Source organism: Cucurbita pepo, chromosome LG10, assembly GCF_002806865.2.
Source record: "Cucurbita pepo subsp. pepo cultivar mu-cu-16 chromosome LG10, ASM280686v2, whole genome shotgun sequence".
Classification (NCBI taxonomy): domain Eukaryota; kingdom Viridiplantae; phylum Streptophyta; class Magnoliopsida; order Cucurbitales; family Cucurbitaceae; genus Cucurbita; species Cucurbita pepo.
This window is the reverse complement of record NC_036647.1, coordinates 1846182-1866760: the sequence shown is the minus strand read 5'-3', so window position 1 is coordinate 1866760 and position 20579 is coordinate 1846182. Positions and strand designations below refer to the sequence as shown.

General features: G+C 36.2%; 4 protein-coding genes across 7 annotated transcripts; 2 read left to right on the top strand and 2 right to left on the bottom strand.

Annotated features, from left to right (window-relative positions):
• Positions 1–1689: 1689 nt before the first annotated feature.
• LOC111803120 (protein CHROMATIN REMODELING 24) lies at positions 1690–11326 on the bottom strand. Of its 2 annotated transcripts, none has more exons than XM_023687397.1 (23): positions 11248–11326; positions 10477–10742; positions 10233–10364; positions 9143–10128; positions 8927–9057; positions 8779–8833; positions 8411–8539; positions 7872–7979; positions 7725–7780; positions 7515–7605; positions 6703–6840; positions 6541–6618; positions 5866–6075; positions 5712–5783; positions 5236–5316; positions 5039–5157; positions 4119–4230; positions 3806–3874; positions 3643–3737; positions 2965–3099; positions 2504–2572; positions 2283–2418; positions 1690–2007 (listed from the first exon to the last, which is right to left on the bottom strand). In XM_023687397.1, the coding sequence occupies exons 2-23, from the start codon at positions 10586–10588 to the stop codon at positions 1858–1860; spliced, it is 3264 nt and encodes a 1087-aa protein (XP_023543165.1). In that variant the 5' UTR covers positions 10589–10742; positions 11248–11326; the 3' UTR covers positions 1690–1857. The 2 variants fall into 2 exon arrangements, with proteins under 2 accessions (XP_023543165.1, XP_023543166.1); XM_023687398.1 differs by having other exon boundaries at positions 10242–10364.
• LOC111803123 (EEF1A lysine methyltransferase 1) lies at positions 11249–13432 on the top strand. The gene is made up of 4 exons (XM_023687406.1): positions 11249–11680; positions 11924–12082; positions 12677–12758; positions 12927–13432. The coding sequence occupies exons 1-4, from the start codon at positions 11345–11347 to the stop codon at positions 13070–13072; spliced, it is 723 nt and encodes a 240-aa protein (XP_023543174.1). The 5' UTR covers positions 11249–11344; the 3' UTR covers positions 13073–13432.
• On the bottom strand, positions 13040–16059 carry LOC111803122. Of its 3 annotated transcripts, none has more exons than XM_023687405.1 (3): positions 13765–14015; positions 13477–13552; positions 13040–13158 (listed from the first exon to the last, which is right to left on the bottom strand). In XM_023687405.1, exons 1-3 carry the CDS (start codon positions 13873–13875, stop codon positions 13052–13054), a joined length of 294 nt encoding a protein of 97 aa, XP_023543173.1. In that variant the 5' UTR covers positions 13876–14015; the 3' UTR covers positions 13040–13051. The 3 variants fall into 3 exon arrangements, with proteins under 3 accessions (XP_023543173.1, XP_023543172.1, XP_023543171.1); XM_023687404.1 differs by lacking the exons at positions 13040–13158; positions 13765–14015 and adding exons at positions 14096–15028; positions 15849–16059 and having other exon boundaries at positions 13471–13552; XM_023687403.1 differs by lacking the exons at positions 13040–13158; positions 13477–13552 and adding exons at positions 14096–15028; positions 15849–16059 and having other exon boundaries at positions 13606–14015.
• Positions 16060–16684: 625 nt separating this feature from the next.
• LOC111803198 (alpha-ketoglutarate-dependent dioxygenase alkB homolog 6) lies at positions 16685–19527 on the top strand. The gene is made up of 7 exons (XM_023687496.1): positions 16685–17110; positions 17198–17258; positions 17361–17399; positions 18547–18659; positions 18806–19037; positions 19109–19155; positions 19254–19527. The coding sequence occupies exons 1-7, from the start codon at positions 17003–17005 to the stop codon at positions 19410–19412; spliced, it is 759 nt and encodes a 252-aa protein (XP_023543264.1). The 5' UTR covers positions 16685–17002; the 3' UTR covers positions 19413–19527.
• Positions 19528–20579: the final 1052 nt, after the last annotated feature.

Below are 20579 nucleotides of genomic sequence, written 5' to 3'. Positions count from 1 at the left end.
AAGTTTTTCTAATTCGAATTCGAAATCGAGGGCTTAGCTTCGTTAATAGATTACACCTTTAACTTTCTTAGAGTTTGAGTACGTAAACCTAGCTCAATTGGTTAAGCCACATGCGCGGTCTAGAACTCAAAGGGTTCAATCCCCCATGTTTGAGTCATGTTTGAGTGTTGTGTTGAATTCAAAATGGAAAAAGTAATAATCAGTATGGCTTGGGACAAGATCATATTGGTTTAAGTGTTAAGTGACCAAGAGACCAACGGTTGGAGGCTGCAAAATCAATGTATTCGTTCCTGTAAACTCAATGTATTTCCTAGTTTCTAATGTACATATCATGTTTTCAGGATGTCTCGGGTGCGAATTCTGGTTATGTATAATGGCGATTGGATTTTTAGTGAGTGGTCTTGAATTCAATGGTGACGAACTAAAAGGAATCATCGTCGATGAGAAGATTACGTATATCGATCTTTTGGACAAAGTCTATGTCGAGTTTTTCATTGGTGAGAATCTTGTAGACGACCGTGGCCGGAGAACACCCTTGTGCATCACTATCAAACGTCGAGAATCACTAAATCAAGGGGAGGAGGTATGTTATCCGGTCCCGTTCGATTCTGGATGTGTAAGTAATCGAACTTCTGGTTTTGTTCCTACTGCACAAAAGTCTGAAATTCCTCCCTTTCTTGCTCTCTTACTGAAATTGAAGAACAAAACACAACTGCCATAAGCTGTGGTCCTCAGGCAGACTTGAATTGTGATGATGAGATGCAAAATGTTGATTAACATCAACATGATGATTGTAATGATGATAGAGGACATGATAATGAGGTAGAAAACAAGCATATGCAAGACGATACTTACGGTTGTAGCGATGAGATTCATCCCCATACCTCGAATGATATGTATTTCGATAGTCTTACCATCCGAAATGGCAGAAAAGACGTCCAAGAATATGTAACATCTGATCCATCGAACTCGAGCATTCAACCGTGCTTATATTCTGAGCAGCTGAAGACTGATGTACCAAAAAATTTAACTACTGAGCAGTTGATGTCGGGTGATACTATAGCAGTGGGTCAGACTTACCCAAGCAAGAAGGATGTACAGAGCAAGTTAAGTCTTAGGCTATAAGGGGAAATTTCGAGTTCAAGGTTAGGCGTTCGACAAGAGATTTATTGTTCGTTATATGTGTAGACAAAAGCTGTAAGTGGCAACTTCGTGCATCGAAGATGAACGATTCGGACTGCTTCTTGATAAGAAAGTTCCACACTGTCCATACTTGTTTGACAGAGAAGGTTCACTGCAACCATCATCAAGCCAGTAGTTGGGTTGTTGGTCAGCTGATTAAGTCCAAGTTTGAGGAAGGTGCATCTGATTATATAGACCAAATGACATAATCAAGGATGTAGAGGAACAACTTGGAGTTACCATATCTTATGATAAAGCTTGGAGGGCACGGGAAATTGCTTTTCGATGCCTAAAGAGATCCCGGGATCGAGAGAGGCGGTCTCAGGGGAGGCCAAGGAAGGAAAAACTTGTGTGGGACGTGTGGTGGTCGTGGCCACAATAGAAAAACTTGTAGGACTCTTATTGTTTTGCAGTGAAGTGCTAGAGAACTGGGAGTTGATGAAAGAGTAACACCATGAATCCCAAACCAAAATTTATTTAGGATATGTCATGGGTAAGAGTTTATAATACTAAATAATAATTTAGATGCACATTCGATTAATTTTTTAGGGATAAGACTCGATGATTTGTGTAGCATATTAAAGAACAAAACCTCAGTTCTTGTCTCAAAATACATATATAGTCAGCCTCAAGCCTCACTCGTGAGAAGATTCAGTCTTCGCATCACAATACAAACTATACATTCAGCACCTTCTGAAACTCGTCGGTGATGTCGATGACTTCACATTCATGTTCTTTTCTCTTCAATTCAGAAAGCTGTAAATTCAGTTCAACAATTTGCTTCTGAATTCTTTCCCCCCTGTCTGGTAATCTTGAGATAAGTACCTGATCATTCGTTCATCCAAAGAAAATTTGAGCTGTTTGGATCAAATGAATTAAAACCAAAACGACGCCGGGAGGTGGCGAGATCTAGAGGTTTAATGGCTCGTTATTGACATTGGTAAATAGACTCTCTAGTAACTATGGTCTGGTTTTGATTTTGTTGGATTGGATCTGTTTTTTGAGCTACCCCGGAAAAAATAAGGCATTGTTTGCTGGTTGTGTCAAGATTTTATCGTTTTGAACTGTCACTCAAAAGGGAAAGTCGCATAGAACCGTACCTTATTTTCTAGAGTTTGGGACAGCCGATTGATTCTCTCTTTGATTTCCCTTTCAGTTGGCTTGCTTGGACTGCTGCTTGCATTTGTAGCAAATCTATTCAACTTCACATCCTTTGGGTTAAAAGCAAACCTTGCCCTGGAAGCAAACGAAAAGGATGTTATCACACCATGTGACAATGTATTTTTTCGGTAACTGATAAGTGTAACGTATGAACTCATACCCATCTGTATCAGGATCGGGTGAAGAACTTGATGTTGCTCTTTCACCAAAAGCAAACTCCTTATTCCTCCTACAACCATATTAACATACAACTGGTTAGTTTGAAAAGATAAAGAACATTGCAAGGCTTATAATTATCTTTTGTTTTTGTTTTTTTTTTTTTTTAAATAAGGACAAGATTTATGATGATTGAAACACCAAATATGAAATATAGCAGCCTCCTGCAAACAACACTTATTTAACATGTTTGATTACTTTTATTTCTAGACCCTGGTACATGGGAACTAAAAGTGCTCAAATCCCTCCCTTTCAAAAAAGAAATAATATTATCGTCCGAACTCATCTCATTCACTTTTTTCCCATCATCCTGCGGTAAATTATGATTAAAATTTGCCAAATTTTTTTTGATGTTTTCCCTGGCTAAATGCTTAGAAATAGAAGTGGAACGTAAAATAAAGCTACCTGAACGATGCCTCTTCTTCCTCCAATACGTGCACAGGTTCTGGAGCTGTCTTAGAGAAGAGCAAATTGTGGTGACTAACTCCTGCAATACCTTGTGTTTCCAGGAACTTTATGTGACATTTCAAAGAATCGTCCCTGTAGCCATGAACAACGAGTGAAAACGGGAAAAGTGGAAAGAAAAAATGTTGACAACTGCATAATGCGGTTATGGTCTCCCGTTTAACAGCCCCAAAGGACTCCAAAGACTAGTAAAACTGTAAGACAAATCAGGACGCTAATTATCAACCTAACTGCTAATACACTCGTTTCTTCTCACGCAAATTCTCGACCAAATAGAAGTGTAAACATGTAGGGTATCAAAATCATATTTACCAAACTCCGTAGACACTTAACAAATCATACTAATATAATCCATTAATGATACGACTCAACTAGTACAGTCCAGTTGATAAAAAAGTTTTCATCTAAAATTCAAATCTCTCCAAAACGCAGAATGCTAAATATTGAGGTGTTTTCCACCTTGGTCAAATTTAGTATCACTTGAAACCTGTAGTCAGATGACAATATCAAAATTTTAAAATTATTGTATTGTAAACCATAGGCATAAAGTGTTAAATGTGAACATGCATCTGGATGCCTTATCATATGCTTTAGTGGAATCTATTGTTTGAATCGTACATTGTAATTTGTCGATCATGTTCCTCATGCAATTGTTGCTGTGTAACAGATATATCGAACCCGTCTTTTGGAAGGCTAAAAAGCTCCCGAAGATCCTGAAAATTTTACAATGTTAACCACACAATCCAACAGGCAAAACAAATAGATTATTTACATGTATTACCTGTTGACTAAAGTACCGTATCTGTTCTTTGTGCTCTGTTGCGGTTTTAAACAGTCCCCCTTTATAAATCTACACATAAATTTTAGAAATCAAAATTTCTCAGAGGCATCTATGAGCCTCCCAGCAGGAGCGCAAAACTAAATTACTGACAAATATGGTCTATGGATAAATCATGGGTATATGTACAGGGAAAAAAGTTTACCCATTTGGCCAGTAAACTATTCTACATTCTCAGGTTTATGTATGACACATATTTAACATCATGCTTAATAAGACTTGTACATCTAACAAACATTTATAGAATAAACATTACCTGTTTCCTGTAGATCTTTTCTTCAACAGTCCCACAAGTCATTAATCTGTACACTATAACATCTTTCTTTTGTCCAATTCGGTATGCTCGATCAACACTTTGGTTATCAGTACTACAAACAGATTGAGAACATCTAGTTAATTACTACAAATTTTGTATATAAAACAAAATAAAAACTTCTGTCCCTTTTTTTTATGTATCCAAATTTATGATGCTTTGAATATGGTTGTCTTCAATCCCAACACTACACTAGGAGATTTTGATGCTACACTTCCACAATTTCCATTGTCAATAATTGTGTAACAAATCTTAACATTCACCATGCATCTTGTATTAAAAATCAACTGCCTTTAAGTTTTCATATTTCTATTTTTGGATTATGAATTTTTGTAGCACATAAATGGCCCATTCTCCCTCATCACCCCTTCATTAAAAAAATAAATAAATAATAATAATAATAATATTTCATCTGATTCTTCTCCTTCTATTGCATCATTCCTTTAGACTGAACTTTCCTCCCTAAAGGCTAAGTGGCTTATTTCTTTAATTGATTCTATCAAAGATATACAGATAAACAAAGATTTTATCTGTATTTCTTCAATTTATCGAAGATATACAGAAAAACAGGAAAATAAACTTGTGAATAATTATCCACAACTATCTTTTCAGTCATTTTGTAGGAAACAAACTTTAATTAAAACATGTTTGTACTGTTTAACCAATCAATGACAATTTTCTCATGTATAACCATAAAGAAATAAAATAAAATGAAACAATAATAGCAGAGAAAAAAAAGATGAAAAGATACAGAAATCCGCCTTGATTGAAAGAAGATATTTAGTCATGATATTCTTCAACAAATTTGAGCTGCAACGTTGATGCAAGCATGAGAAAGAAATAAACATATATATTTCAAGAACCTTGGATTCCAGGCAGGATCTACTACAATTACACGATCTGCTCTGGTAAGTGTAAGACCTAAACCACCAACTTGAGATGTCAAGAGAAAAATAGAAGGTCCTCTACCTTCTTGAAAATCCTAAGAAGAGGGAAAAGAGTTCATATCAAGACTAAGGTTATATGAATATATCTTAGAGTCTTTCGGTACTTTACTTACATTTACAATCTTTACTCTGTCGGTGGCTTTTGTAGTACCGTCAATTCGCAAGAACTCATAATCATTGGATAATAGTGATTCCTATAGAGAAAAAAATACCTATATTAATTATTTCAATATTAACTTCTAAACATCTTGATTAGAAACGGTGGTACTCGTTGCAGATGCCAATTCAAGTTTCCATGAACTGGTGCATTTTTATTCAATTTCACACAACAAATACTCCCACGAACAAGTAGTTTCTATTAAAGATGTCCCTTTTAACTTTTAATTTTTTTAATTATATCAACGAGAAGTTGTTTCTTATTAAAAAAAATATTTGGATGGATAAATTGCATGCCACTGTTTATACCAAAGTTGTTTAATAGCATATTTATCATCAATCATCCTGACATTTTGCACTATGAACCAATAACCCTATTTTGTAATGAAAAGTGTCATTTGAATACCAAACGTCAGCATAAGTCAGAACCAACCTCAATAAGATTGAGCATCTTGCGAGTTTGAGAGAAGATTAGAACATTATGCCCCTTCGGGATCAAATTATCCTGCCAATAACAGAAAAGACGTTATATTGAATACACTAGCTTTTATGAAATTCAACAACGGATTCAATCAAACATCACTAACCAATAAAGACATTATGAAGGATATTTTGCAAGAGACATTGTCGTTATACACTTCATAATCATCCCTATCAGCCACATTTGCTAAATGCATGGCCAGCTTCTCTGCTACACCAGCATCTTCTGGGCTTAGCACAGTTTCCATTCCTTCCAATAGATCTTCAGCTGCTCTTTTCGTCAAAAGAAGTGGATGATCGCATATTTTCTTAAGAATCTACACCATACCAAATGAATAATTAACTTACATATAACCTGTGGCACTCCCCCATTTGTGGCATGGGTGGATGATGATGCCATTTCAAGAAAGAAAAGATAGTGTTAGAACATAGATGAGGACGGGGGGTATCACTTGATCTCAGCTTTATTAAATGGTGGATTAGTTTTTCTTTCAATTTTCTAATTCAAAAAAAAATTGGGAAAAAAATTAGCCCAACTTGCATTGTGAATAGTAGGGCATAAAATTCCAAAAGAAGAGACGTAAAGGCATTGTAGTTAATGAATGTTCTTAAATAAAAAAGCCATCGTTCATTAGTTCTAAGACAATCCACATGAAGCAAACAGCACTGTCAAGTGTCAACAGAAAAGCAGTAAATGATAGGTAAGTTGCATAATAATAGAATTTTCTTAGATATTTAATTGTTCCAACAGCGCAAACACTGCTTCAGAATAAGAGAAGTACCGTAAGAGCAGCCAATGGTGAGCCATCAAATGCTGAAAGTACCAATTCACTCTTCAAAAAAGCTTCATAAAGTTTTCGCTGCATCAATTAATTTGGGAATGCATTATTATTATACTTTGAATGATGTGATCAAGAAGAAAATTGATAAATAATTGATCGAACCTGACAACTAGTCAATTTGAGCCAAACAATAATGTCATTCTTTTTAGAGAGTTTGGTAGCAGCTTGATCATTATCCTCGTTAAACACTTCACTCTTCATACGACGCAAAAAGTAGGGTTGGATACGTTCCCGTAACTCCTGTAAAAAGGTACCAAATAACCATTTTTGAAAAAGAAGGTTGGAAAAAATGCAATATATATATATATATACACTGACCACGATAGGAGGATGCAGCTCCATTAATATACTTACAATGCTACAGATAGCTAGTAGAAGTGTTTATTCATAATGAACATAAGATGGAAATTATTTCATTCATTGATAAACATTACAAAAACCGANAAAAAAAAAAAAAAAAAAAAAAAAAAAAAAAAAAAAAAAAAAAAAAAAAAAGATTTCCAGTTAGCATGAATCAGAAAAAGAACAGACAAAACTGGCCATCGAAAAGAACCTCCTGAACCTGCTGTTAGAAATTTCAAACCAAAATTACCAAAATATAGCACCAACCAACAAAAATCATAATCTACCGTGATTACTAGTCACCAAATTATCACGTATTGTACACCAAGGTCCAGGATGCAGCAACAAAAAGAATCTTTGAAGGAAAAAAACAGAGGGAGAGAGAGCTGGTACTTCCCCTTTTCACAAAGCACTGTTGTTTTCTTCCAGCTCACACGCAACAAGAGAAAAAACCCAATGCTTTTTTTCCCTTTCTACTATTATAATAAATAAATCTTAATTCCCAAAATTGGGCTAAACTGGCAGGCGACAACAAAAAGGTTAAAGGTCCATAAACAAGCAATAAACATTACCTTTGCAGCCATTGAACCAACACGCTTATCTCTTTCAGAAGCCTTTTTGTCATTTCCACGAAGAATTGCACACTCATAGTACTCCTTAAACCTGAGCAAGTCCAAATTTCATACCAACAATACATGAATAAAACTTTGAACAAGTAACATGAAGAAGACGAAAAGATATCTAAAAGACAAAACAACCAATAGTAAAACAAGGATGCATACCATTTCTTGTCACCCAATAGGTCAGGACAGCAAAAATTAAACAGGGCCCACAGTTCCTAGTAGAGAGAGAAAGAGAACGGAAATTAAATACACCTCCCATGGAGTATTTATGATTGAAAGCAGGAAAAAGAACTGGTAATGTGATACCTTCAAATTGTTTTGCAATGGTGTGCCACTTATAATTATGCGATGAGCACTAGGAATTTCAAGCAAACTTTTGGCTCTTTGAGTGCTAGGATTCTTTATAAGATGACCCTGGATTATAAATGGGTTGATCAATCACACCGATATATATAACGAATGGAAAGTCTACATTAATTTATAGTAAACAAGTTATTTATGACTGGAAATATCCACTACATTCAGGTAATGGCATGTCGATTGAAATGAGTACCAACCTTCAATCTATTTCAAAAAATTCAAAGCTAAAAACCACAGAACCAGTTCTTGAATCTCGGAAATTTGGACTTCTAATAAAAGAATCTAAGTTTGGTATAGAAGTTTGAATCTAACCAACTAAAACTTTGATCTGTAGGGTAGAATATAGTATAGTTTGTTTATTATATGGAACAATCAGTACAAATAAAATAAGTGTATCATCTAAGTATTAAAAAGATATATATATTATATATATATATATATGAACAAATTCATAATTAGTAAATTACAAGTATATAAATAATGACCTCATCAAGGATCATATAATCCCATGTTGTTCCATCCTCAGTTTCTTCATCATCAAAGAAGCTGTTTCCTTGTAAAGACTTTGAATTATTCCTTACAATATCATAAGTCGTCAGAAGAACACCTTTATCCTGTTGCGGACACAAGTAATACAGACAAAACAGAACTTTCAATTATACGCAGCAATTAAAAAACCAATTGAAGGTATCCGATAATTTTGGTTAATCCCAACATAGGTAAAATTTGATTAATATCACTGTGCAACAAATTTCTACCAAGAATAATGCAATCTAATATTTAGAATTGTCTTTGCTTCTTCTAATCAATGGTTACAGGCTTAGTTTAATCACAAAACTTGGATATATCTAACCTGGAGAATATAATTAAGCTCATACTGTCGAAGTTTAGCCGACGTCCCATAGTATCTGTACAGGAATTGGAAAGCTCAGCAGCTGCATTCAGTTCTATAACAGAAGTAAAAATATATATTTAAAATAATCCGGGCAATAAAGGGTTACTCTCTCGTCTTCTCAGAAAGACCCACAACAGCTAACTCCTTAATCCAATGGGGCAGGAGAGTTTTAGGAGCCACAACCAAGACCCTCTTTATTAAACGCGAATAAAAAAGTCCAGCTAGAAAGCCACAAATCTGAGAAGAAAGGGACAAAATATTGTATTTAGACACATCCAAGCAAACAAACAGATTGAGAGAGAACAGTTCTTTCTGTTATTACCTGCATTGTTTTCCCTAAACCCATGTCATCCCCTAAGATTCCACCCTTACCCCGACAATGTAGAGACCACAGCCAACGCAACCCTTCACGCTGATGTGGATACAGCATCTTTGCAATTCTACCTTGCAATTTGAAAGCAGACTTGTGACCAGTGGAGCTTTTTCCCTCCAATATAAAATCCTCAGCAGATTTATCAAACATGTCAATCCCATCAGAATCCTCACTCTTCTTTTCATATTTGTCATGCCGCCTTCTCACTTCATTAAAATTCCTGGTTTCACGATTTAGAACTACGCAATCATCCTCAAGGTCTACCTCTCCTTCGTCTATCGACGCAGGAGTTTTTCCTAGGGAATTATATGACCTTTGGACATCCTGATGCGTGTATTTATCTCGTCCTTCGTGATGTTTATTGTTTCCATATTCTAGATTTAGAAGTTGTTCACTCCCTGTGCACGTATCAACTTCATGAGTTCCCTTGTAAAACACATCGACCTTCACCTTATTTGGGGGAATTTCTACTCCATACTCACCACTCAAACCGTCGTTAAGAGTCTTAACAACATTCTCAACTTTTGCATTTTCACCTAACAAGGAATTAGATGGGTTGGTGGAGAACTTCAGACTATCAACCTCACGTTCATCGGCTTCACTTGCTTCCTCGATCCCTTTTCCACAATAAGAAGCAGATAAGTTTTCAAGAGAATCAAATTTTCTTGGTTTTTCACGCTTTTTCTCGACAGACAAAAGCTCAAGCTTCGTGCTCAAGTCATTCAGAATATCCCTGATATCACTTTCCTTGTTATCGCGATGATCCAAGTGCGGTGGAGGTGGGGGAGAAGGAGAATCAAAATCTGTAATACCAGAAAAATTGGGTTCATTGGAATCAAACCCCACTGGATTATCCACATAACCATCATCTCGGGACGAAAGTTTGCACAGACGGCGTCGGCCACCAATCTTAACCTTCCTCGGCTGTTCGTCCACTAAAAATTACGGATGAAGAAAAAAAATAACATCACCGACAGGAAAAGATATTACCAATAAATGTTATGGTTATGGAACTGCAGGAAGAAAATGAAATCCGTACCATTAACACCTGAAGACTGCGGAATACTATTATCATGAAGTTCGTCAACATTAGTCGATACTTCACTGAGGCGACGTTGATTCTCAAGTTCGATTCTCGAGGGCTTTTCATCTTCGTCTCCTGCCCTCTGATCTGCACACATACGAATAAACTCACGAGCGATTACTACAGAGCTACGAAATTGGAGAACCAAGAAAAAAAGCGGAGTGCGCAAACGGAAGGAAGTGAGTGTACTGTACTGTACCACGAGCGGTTGCCAGAGAGGGTTTGGGTGGAGCAGAAAGATCCTGAAGGAGGCGGTAATGACGATCGTTCAAGCTGAGAGGTTTCTTCCTACTGGCCGTGGAATCGGCCATGCCTGAGTTGAACTGGATTAGCGTTTCTTCTGCCGGAGAGATTCTGGACGCCGGCGGAACAAATCCGACAGAGGGTTTTGGAAATGGAGTTTGGTTTTGTTGGTCTTGTGTTTGAATACTACATGCGATGGATTTCGATACCTTTCCCGCTTCCCTGCAAGAAATTCGAACAATTTATATGAGATTTTTCACTCTCTTCTTCCTTTTTTAAATCTTTTTAACGTAGGGTTTTGTTATTTATTTATTTTTTATTTTTACTTTTAAAATATTTATTTTAATCCATAGACTATTTTAATTTTTATTTGCAAAATTTTAACATAAAATTTAAAAACAATGAAAAAAATTTTAATACGAAAACAGATGGTTAATTATTTTCAAATAATCTACTACAAGTTTTATTTATATTTATTTTTTAAATATTTCTAAATTCTTTATATAATTTTAAATATTTTTAATCCATTGTTTTAAATTAGTATTTTGTCTATTTGAGAAACATATATTTACTTATTAAAAATTAATTTTGATAGTATGATGTGAAATAAAATATTAAATTAATGTTATGATAAATATCCACANTTTTTTTTTTTTTTTTTAATATAGTAGTTAATTAAAAAAGGGTGGAAATTATTTAAATTAAATAAAAGAAAGTAGATTTTTACCTAAAATCGTTGGGAAGAAATAGAATTAATTCCCTCTATCAGTCATCGCCGCCGCTTCGGTCCTTCGCGCGAGAAACGGTCTGAAAGAGTGCAAGAAATGGAGTCACCCAGCAAATCAGAGACCACTTGCGGAGACCTGAGGATTGAAGAAGAAAATGATGATGATCCGCCATTGTTGAGCTCTCATGCCATGGCTGCACTCAAGGAGTTCCTTGACGAGCAAGCCCAAACTCAGCCCGATGTTCACTTGGAAAGCGGAGTTTCCGAAGACTCAGAAGTCGCTTTAGTGACGGAGGATTGGAGGCTGAGTCAGTTCTGGTACGACCGCGACACGGCGGAAACAGTGACTAATGAGGTTCTTACGCTGTGCCAGAACTTCGAATCTCCTCGAGTCGCCTGTATTGCTTGTCCGACTCTCTATACCTATCTGAAGGTAATTGGATCGTCGTTTTCTTTTCGTCACATTTCGAAACCAGAAATTTGTTCTTAATTTTCTGTTCTTGGAGGTTCTGCTTTAATTTACTCAGTATAGGTTGAAATTTCAAGTGTTGGATAAATATACATACCTTCAATCATACCGATGATCGGAATGAGTTCTGTTTTGGATTGGAAACCCTAACCAGCTGCTCCATTGGTTGTAAATATATATTGACTCTGTCTGATCTTCATTTCTCAGAAACTCGGTCCGCATGTATCTGCACAACTTCTTGAGTATGACGAACGCTTTTCCCAACATGGTAGTGAATTCACATTTTACGATTATAATGAACCGGAAGAATTACCGATGGAATTGAAGCATGATTTTCAGATTGTGATAGCAGATCCTCCTTACCTGGTGAGAGATAATGTCTATAGCTTACACGTTTATGATTAGTTTTTTTTTTCACACTTTTGGATACTTTGTTTGTGAATCAATTTTATATGAGCTTACTGTGCTAACATAAAGAAGTCTGAAATCTGAACTCTGAACTTTGGTGGATTACCAAAGAAATTAGGGCTGGCAAGTTCCTGCCTCTGGCTCTCTCATAACTCGGTAAAGAGACCATGACGCGTCTCCCTGGTTGATAATCTGGATAAAATATGGATAGGCATGTCTTATCATCCAAAAGGATGTAGAAAGAGCAGGGTCGATCCCGCGTCTCATAGAGAGGAGGAATAACAGGGATGATGAGGGATAACGAACTCTACGTCTTACAGGAATGGAGTCATTCCACATTACTCCTGATTTTTCATAGCTTGCAGGAATGGAGTCATTCCACATTACTCCTGATTTTTCATAGCTTGATTTAAGAGAAAATGGGGAGTCGGGTGAAGAAAAGACTGTTGGAACGATTTTAGTGCTTGGGATTATATGTGTGTGTGTGTGTGAAACAATGGTTTTCTATCAAGCTATGAATAATTTGTGCTCCCTTCTTGTTCGTTCTTGCAGAGCAAAGAATGTTTGGAGAAAGTCACTCGTTCAATTTCTTTCCTGGCACAGAATCGTGAATCTTACCTCCTATTACTAACAGGTATAGTGATGATGAATAACCTTCCTGCCAAGCAATTTGCTTTTTTTACTGTAAATAGATGTTCTATCAGTTGCCTGATTACCAAGATTTCTAAGATACTGATTAGATTCTTGGGTTTAATTCTGTTGTTTTGCTTCTGACAAAACATTGTGTAAAAACGAAATGCAGGAGAAGTGCAAGCAGAAAGAGCAGCTGAGCTAATGGGTTTTCATCCTTGTGGTTTTAGGCCACACCACTCTAGCAAGCTTGGAAACGAGTTCCGACTGTTCACAAACTATGATCCGGGGTCGAGATTAGGAGGTTGGGAGCAATAGGTTTAGGATCGCTAATTTTCCACATGAATAGAAATCTCCCTGCACCCCTTTGAATCTCGTTATCAATTCATATTGTTGGTTCAAGCCTACAACGGAAGAAGGATTTGGTGAGAACTCTGAGTGAACTTCTGAAATGGATCGATTCAGAAGCCAAAATGTAGTAGAAAAAAATGCTACTTTTGGAGCATTATTATGCAAAAGTAGCGAGGAAACCAAACACTTCGTAGTATTTATCATTGATGTATTTGGGAGCTTCATGATCTCAATTTGGAGTATTTGTTTGAACAGATAATGGAATTAATGTGTCTATTTGTGTACAATTGAGTTCATAACGTGACGTGAGTATGAATAGATCGATCACGAATAGCTATATTAAAATTCTTATTCGAAAAGAAAAGTCTTGCCTGAAGGGAATATGTCTGCCCCAAGTCTTTTTGTATGTCCCAAATAGAATTCCTCCACGAGATCCTTGGCATTGCTCTTCAAGAAAAAAAAGCTTTCACTGTATAGTCAAATAAGAACAAAGGGGAAGAAAAAAAAAACTGGGTAATTCAACATAGCTCCAAGAAGCCAAATCTTTTCATTCAACAAACACCTCATTACTGTATGATAGGAATGCTGCTGACCAGTACATCTATCTCTAGTGATCGCTCTATTAGCTCGGTATTACCTTCGAACTCCTAGCCCCATACCTGTGTGTATCTACCAATGAACAGTCTTCTACTAGACAGATTAAATATGCAACCCAAATCTGCCCCATTATCATGCTGATTATATGGTGATCTTGTTCTATAAAAACCCATCACGTTTGAGAAAACATGTGCTTTCTATCTTCACTATCCAAGAGCTGGAGATTTATAGAGTTCTCTGCCTATTGAAGAAGAAATCCTGATGCAAGGGCAAGAGATAGGCCCTCAACCACACACTCTTTCGGCCATCAATCCTTTTAAGATTCAATAGACACATTTAGAATTAATATATACACAACTAACAACTCAACAATTCAAGGATGGAACTGCATACCCTGGCAAGGAGAAGCTGAAGGGCGGGACTAATATCATTGATTAAATCTCATACACTGGCTCAAAAGTTTCAGAACTGTAGGGTTGACAGACACACTCAATTGCATGTATCAGTTTTCTACGCGGCCCCACCGCATTGGCGCCCATATCTTTCAGCTTTTTCATGGTTAGATTTACCAGGTGAAATTTACTGATACTTTTTCTCTGGAAAATACCCACAAATTGGTTTAGTCCTAGTGATTCCAACCATCTACTTAAACCACCAGCTTTCTGCAGCTTCCTCTCCAGATTAAGTGCTCTAAGTCTCTGATTTAACAATGTGCTTCCAGTGAGAAAGACCCCAGGGCAATGTAAATGTGTAGGCTGCTTCATGGATTTCGCACTTTTCAATAATCCTGAAACCTTACAAGGCCTTGAATTGCAAGCTTCATCTGGGTTTGGGGAGACAGCTAGCTTCAGTGGCTCTTTCACTGTCGAATTACAGTGAGCAGCAACAGATTGCTTAACATTTTTAGAAGTTGATGGCAGTACAACAGCAGGTGATTCTAGACATGTCTCTTCAAGAGTTCCTGCTTGGCAATTTGATACTTTTTGGGTAATTGGCTGCAGCTGACTTTGTCCAGCATTGGGAGATGAGGATCTTGTTACTATTGAAGTGGGAGGCACTAGGATTGTGACTTTCTGCTTCTTTACCACCACCCAACTATCATCTCCGTGCAAATCCAAATCAATATCAGAGTTTGAAGAGCCAGAAAGATGAATAGGATTACTATTCTGTCTTTGCTTTGTTTTCACCATCAGATTCAACCTGATTGTTTTAGACAATAAGCAACTGAAGTTGTTGATCCAAAGTAATGGTATAACTATGCAGAAGGCATGCCAGAGTTTATATCATATGTAGCTACTTCTCAGTTCATCTACACACAATATTGTCCTGCAATCAGCAAAAATGAAAATTTTGCATCAATAGACAACAAGATACATTTCCAGTCCCCGATGAGGACATCAAGAAGAATTTCCAATTAAAAAGCTAAGGCCAACACCCAAATTCCGTGCTCAAATGCTTAACCTTCCACAGTGTTGGTTCAAGTAAAAGCATAACTAAACGCAAACACATATCCAGTACGAACAACTAGATCGATGGAAGTTTATCTCTATCTGGTCTCACGCTAGATAATTAAGGTTTTTGGTTTAGATGTGAAACAATTGAGTCAAAATCCATTTGGGATCCCGACCAGTTCCTCACCCCTTCAGCCTTACCGAGTATAATTTTGTAAGCTTTTTCCACTCATAGCGTTCTCTTTACGAGCTTGGCAATCCGCATGAACTTCGAAGTTTCAACCCTGTTAGGGCTCACAAAACATCCAAAATTCGCAAGCTAATTTGCATTTTCGCGCCGACGCCTTCACAATGACCTATGCTCCCAAGTGTTTCGTGAGGTAATATTAAACTCCATAGACATACAGCGATAGCGTTTATCTAAGAACTAATTTCTGTAGAGAAGACCACAACTGACACCAAAAAAATCAATTAAAATGATACAGTCTCTAATCGCAGAAAAGAAAATTGCCCGTGCAAAAAACTCGAAACTGATTTCGGACCTAAAGATCCTGAAGTAACACTACTTGACGGGTGAACTTGTTCGAATGCTCTATTTAAGCTCACGATCATAATTTTCAACTTCATCTCGACATCTCAGACTCAAATAATTTCTACAAAATCNAAAAAAAAAAAAAACAATAGTGGAAGCATACCATCAATCAGATCCAATCGAGAGAAAACGAAGATCTCCACGTTGCAATACAGAAGTCAGATCATAATCGGATAGAAGGAGCAAGGATCGTATAGTGAATCTGTCGAAGGAGCCAAAAGATCATTAGATGTGAGAAAGAGAAGACGGATGAGTCTTCTACTCTCCACGTTCGTTCTCCACTTCTCGGTTTCTGTTATTCTTTACAAATTTCTCCTCCTTCCTCCTTTTATGGGAAAAAAAAAAAAATCACAAATTTTTTGTATTTTTCAAACCAAAATATTAATTATTTCCATTAAAAAATAAGATAATAAGAATTATATAAGTAAGAGAGTCGATCAAGTAGATTTGTAACCTCGAGAAAAGGATTGACTATGACGACTCGGCACAGGGTCCTAGTCTCGAATTTGTGAATTACTCGAGCTGCTCTTGCAGTTAGACCGAGTTGTTGCATTACAATTAGGAGATGGGCTGGCAACACACGATTTTTGGCGTGTTTCAGCATATACGTGCTCCTGACATCGACATGCGGGCTCCCCATTCGACTTGTCTTGAACCATAGACCACAAACAAAGAGACTTCCTAGTTCGTCATGCACCCAACGAGGGGTGCTCATGGAAAGGGAACGACGTTCACATGAAAAAAAATTAAATTAAACTTGAAAGAAATTATAATAAATGAGTTATAAACTTTATTTATAACAATTGTAAAATTTATGAATTTATTAAATTTTATGTCTAATAAATTATAAAATATTAAAAAAAAAATTTAATTTTAAAAAGAAATCGAATAAAAAGTTTTAAGAAATTATTATACATTTATTGTTCTTGTTTCCCGATTAACACAAAAATGTTCTTCTCGCAGCAGTTCTTCTGTTCGGTCTAAACTCTGAACTGAAATTCTCATTTTCTTTCGTCTTCATCTCTTTCGTCAGTCAATCCATTTCTCCATATGCTTCTCTATTAGCATGTTTCTTTGAAATACAACTGCGGTTATTATTAGGGTTTTGATCTTCGATTCATCATTCCAAGAGACGGACCGGAAGAGTTCGTCCACCTCCCATCGTTTCTCCCTGGCTTGCTGTTTGCGCAATAATCTTCATCTATCTGTTCTTCGGCTGCTAAATCCTTCTGGAAATCGAGATTTTAAACCAGAGATATGGAATCAGCGGAGGGGCTTAATCACTTCAAAGTTGGGCTTCTTCCAACAGTGTTCTATATTCCCGACTTCATAAGCGACGAAGATGAGACTATGATTCTGGATAATGTACCAAATTTTACTATTGCTTTTCGTTCTTTGCCCTTTTTTTTCGCCCTGTAATTGTTCGCTAAACTAGGTAAGTTTCATTTGTAGATTTATAAAGCGCCTGCGTCAAAATGGAAATCCTTGAAGAACAGGAGGCTGCAAAATTGGGGTTTGTTGAATAGCGATCTCATGTATTTTTGCTAATTGTTCGAAGTTCTGAAGTTTTGAAAGATTTGTAAAACTGCTTTCCTTATTCATTGATTTCTTGCAGGTGGCGTTGTGCATGAAAAAGGTCTTCTTCCCCAAGAATGTAAGTAAAGAAAGAACTATATTTAAATGTTCTTAGTTAAGCTTAAACTTGATTGCCATATATCAGCTAAAATTAATGCATGAAGATACACTTCTTATTGACTTGATTACAGAATTCTAGCATGCTCTATTCATAATAAACTTTCTATGTTCAAGGTAATAGTACATTTTGTTCCCTGTTCTGTGCAATTTTTTCTTGAACGTTTAAAAATTGAAGACAACCAATGGGAGAAATTTGGTTCATGAGAAATTAACTTCAAATTGGAAGTATAAGGCAACTTATAGGATAGGTGAACACACTGTGGAGGTTTGGAATGCAGCAAATTTCATTTTTGTCTTCCTGTTGGCTGTACTACCAAATTTAACTTTTGCTTTCGATTACTCTGGGGAATTAATACTTTTGGTTAGACTAGTTTAATCTAATCTCCTCATGGGAATGACTGAAAACCGTTGGAAAGACTTATACTGTGAGATCCCACATCGGTTGGAGACGGGATCGAACCATTCCTTATAAGGGCATGGAAACCTCTCCCTAGCATATGCATTTTAAAACCGTGAGGCCAACGGCAATACGTAACAGACTAAAGCGGACAATATTTGCTAGCAGTGGGTTTGAGTTTTTACAAATGGTATCAGAGCCATACACCGAGCGGTGTGCCAGCGAGGACGTTAGGCCCCCAAGAGGGGTGGATTGTGAGATCCCATATCAGTTGGAGACAGGAACGAACCATTTTTTATAAGGGTGTGGAAACCTCTCTCTAGTAGACGCATTTTAAAACCGTGAAGCTGATGGCGATACGTAACGCGCGAAAGCAGACAATATCTAATAACGGTGGGTTTGGGCGGTTGCGTATACTGCCATCAAGCTTGCAATTGGATATTAGTGGTGGTTTACGAACTTGAAGAGAATCTGTTCTAGAGGTTTTATAACGGTGTCCTTTGAGCTCTAAATTTTTTATATCAGCACGGTTTTCTTACTCATCTACGTTGGGTAGTCCATATTTTCATGTCCCTTATGCAAAAACTTGGATATTTCACATTCTTCTACTACGATTGCTTAAGTAGGACAAACAAGCATCCATATCATTTCATAGTACACCACTTGAATCAGTTAAATTGACAAATCTCTGTCTTTTGATGTTCTGCAGTGCCTATATGGCTGACGAATATCACCAAGAAGATCTGTCAAGAAACAAATCTATACCCTGCACCCATAAACCATGTTCTTATCAACGAATACCGTCCTAATCAAGGCATAATGGTACGAACTGACGTTTACCCGTTCTTACCGCAGTTCTTGTTTGAATCATAATTATATTCTTGCCATGATCCTCATCATAGAACTAATCTAGTGTTGTACTTTACCAATTAGCAACATCTTAGAAACAGTTTTTGGTTCTTGTGTAGCCACACCAAGATGGGCCTGCTTACTTTCCTGTAGTAACAATTCTGTCTCTCGGTTCTCCTGTCGTTATGGACTTCACTCCCCATTCGAGGTTGAAATCATGTCCAGACCAGTTGACGGAAAGCTTCGACGACAAGGATTCTAATGGAGCTTCTGATGTCGAGACTCACCGCCCTTTCTCTATCCTTCTAATGCCTCGTAGTTTGCTCGTTTTTAAGGATGAAGCTTATTCAGGTAAATCTTGGCCTTGATTTTGTCTTTTAACCTTCCCAGTTTACTTGATTTTATCTTCTAATGCCTCGTAGGTTACTTGCATGGTATCAGTGACAATAGTCTTCAATGTTATGAACAGGTATCATAACAACTAAATGTAGCTTTTGCAGGGTCCAATTGGTTCTTGATATTGATTTCATCATTGCAAGTTTGTTTTTCATTTCTTTGCTTTCTCAGGCAGTGAACAAAAGTGAAGTTCGTAACTGTCTATTAAAAACTGAAAATCCAACCGTTGAAGTGAACTGCAATCATAGTTCTTTCGAGAGAACGAATAATCGGCTTTCGTTGACATGTCGACTCGTACCAAAGGTTCACAAGCATTTGTTCAGGCGTTGAACGGCTCTTGAAGAAACTTTTGGTTTGTACAATATCATCCTAGGTACGCTAACTATTGGTTTATGATTTTATAGTTTAATAATACGAGGTAAAGGATTCAAATTTTTATTTTGCAGTAGTTAGTATGTGTTATAAGTTGAGTTATAACGGTTGAAAATTACAATGCAAAATTGACCGTCAATTGTCAATTAGATACGACATTTATGAATTATCGTCACCATTACCATTGCCCTTTACTAGATCAAATTAACTTCTACCTAAACTTAGACTAGCTAAATTAGAACTTTAAGTGAAATTTAAAACATTATAATTTAAAATTTGTGACATCAATGGCTAAAATAGATAATATTTACTAATTTAATTTTATTTGAGTATTACCATTTATATAATTTTTTGCAACACTTTGACAATATAATTTTATTTTTATTTGATAATATTTATTTTTCTTTTATCATATACATAATATCATTTATTAATAATTAATAAAGGGAAGATTTTGATTTACATTTATATTTTTATTATATTTTCTTATCCACACAATACCATATATTTTAAACTAATAGAGATGAGATGAGAGTTAAAAATAACAAGGTAAATTATGTTTGAGATAATTTTTTTTCATCAAATATTTTGACAATATCAATTTTATTTTTATTTTCTCATCTACATAATACCATTTATTTTCCAAGTAACAATATTAGAAAGACATTTCAACCTGATTTATCATAAGATTTTTTGAAGAAAAAAAACTACAATAATGTTATTCTAGAATATATATACACATAAAATGGTGTTCCTTGANAAAAAAAAAAAAAAAAAAAAAAAAAAAAAAAAAAAAAAACGAAAAACAAAAAGAAACTTGACACATGGCTTCATAAGGTCGGGCACGTGGCTCGCTGCAAAAGCTCAATTAACACCTCTGCCGTATAAACTAAGGGTCGAGTATAGTAGGTTTTCACTTTGTGTATTCAGAGGGAAAAAAATGTAATAAATGAGAGGAAGGGGAAAGAGAAATGGAAGAAACAGTGCAGGAAAAGAAGTCGAAAGAAAAGAGAAGAGTGGAAGAAAAAGAAGAGAAGAGAAGAATAAATGGAAAAAGATCGATAAAGCAAAAGAAAGAAGATGAGAAGAGGTAGAAAAGAGAGAGACAGAGAAGCCAGAAGAATA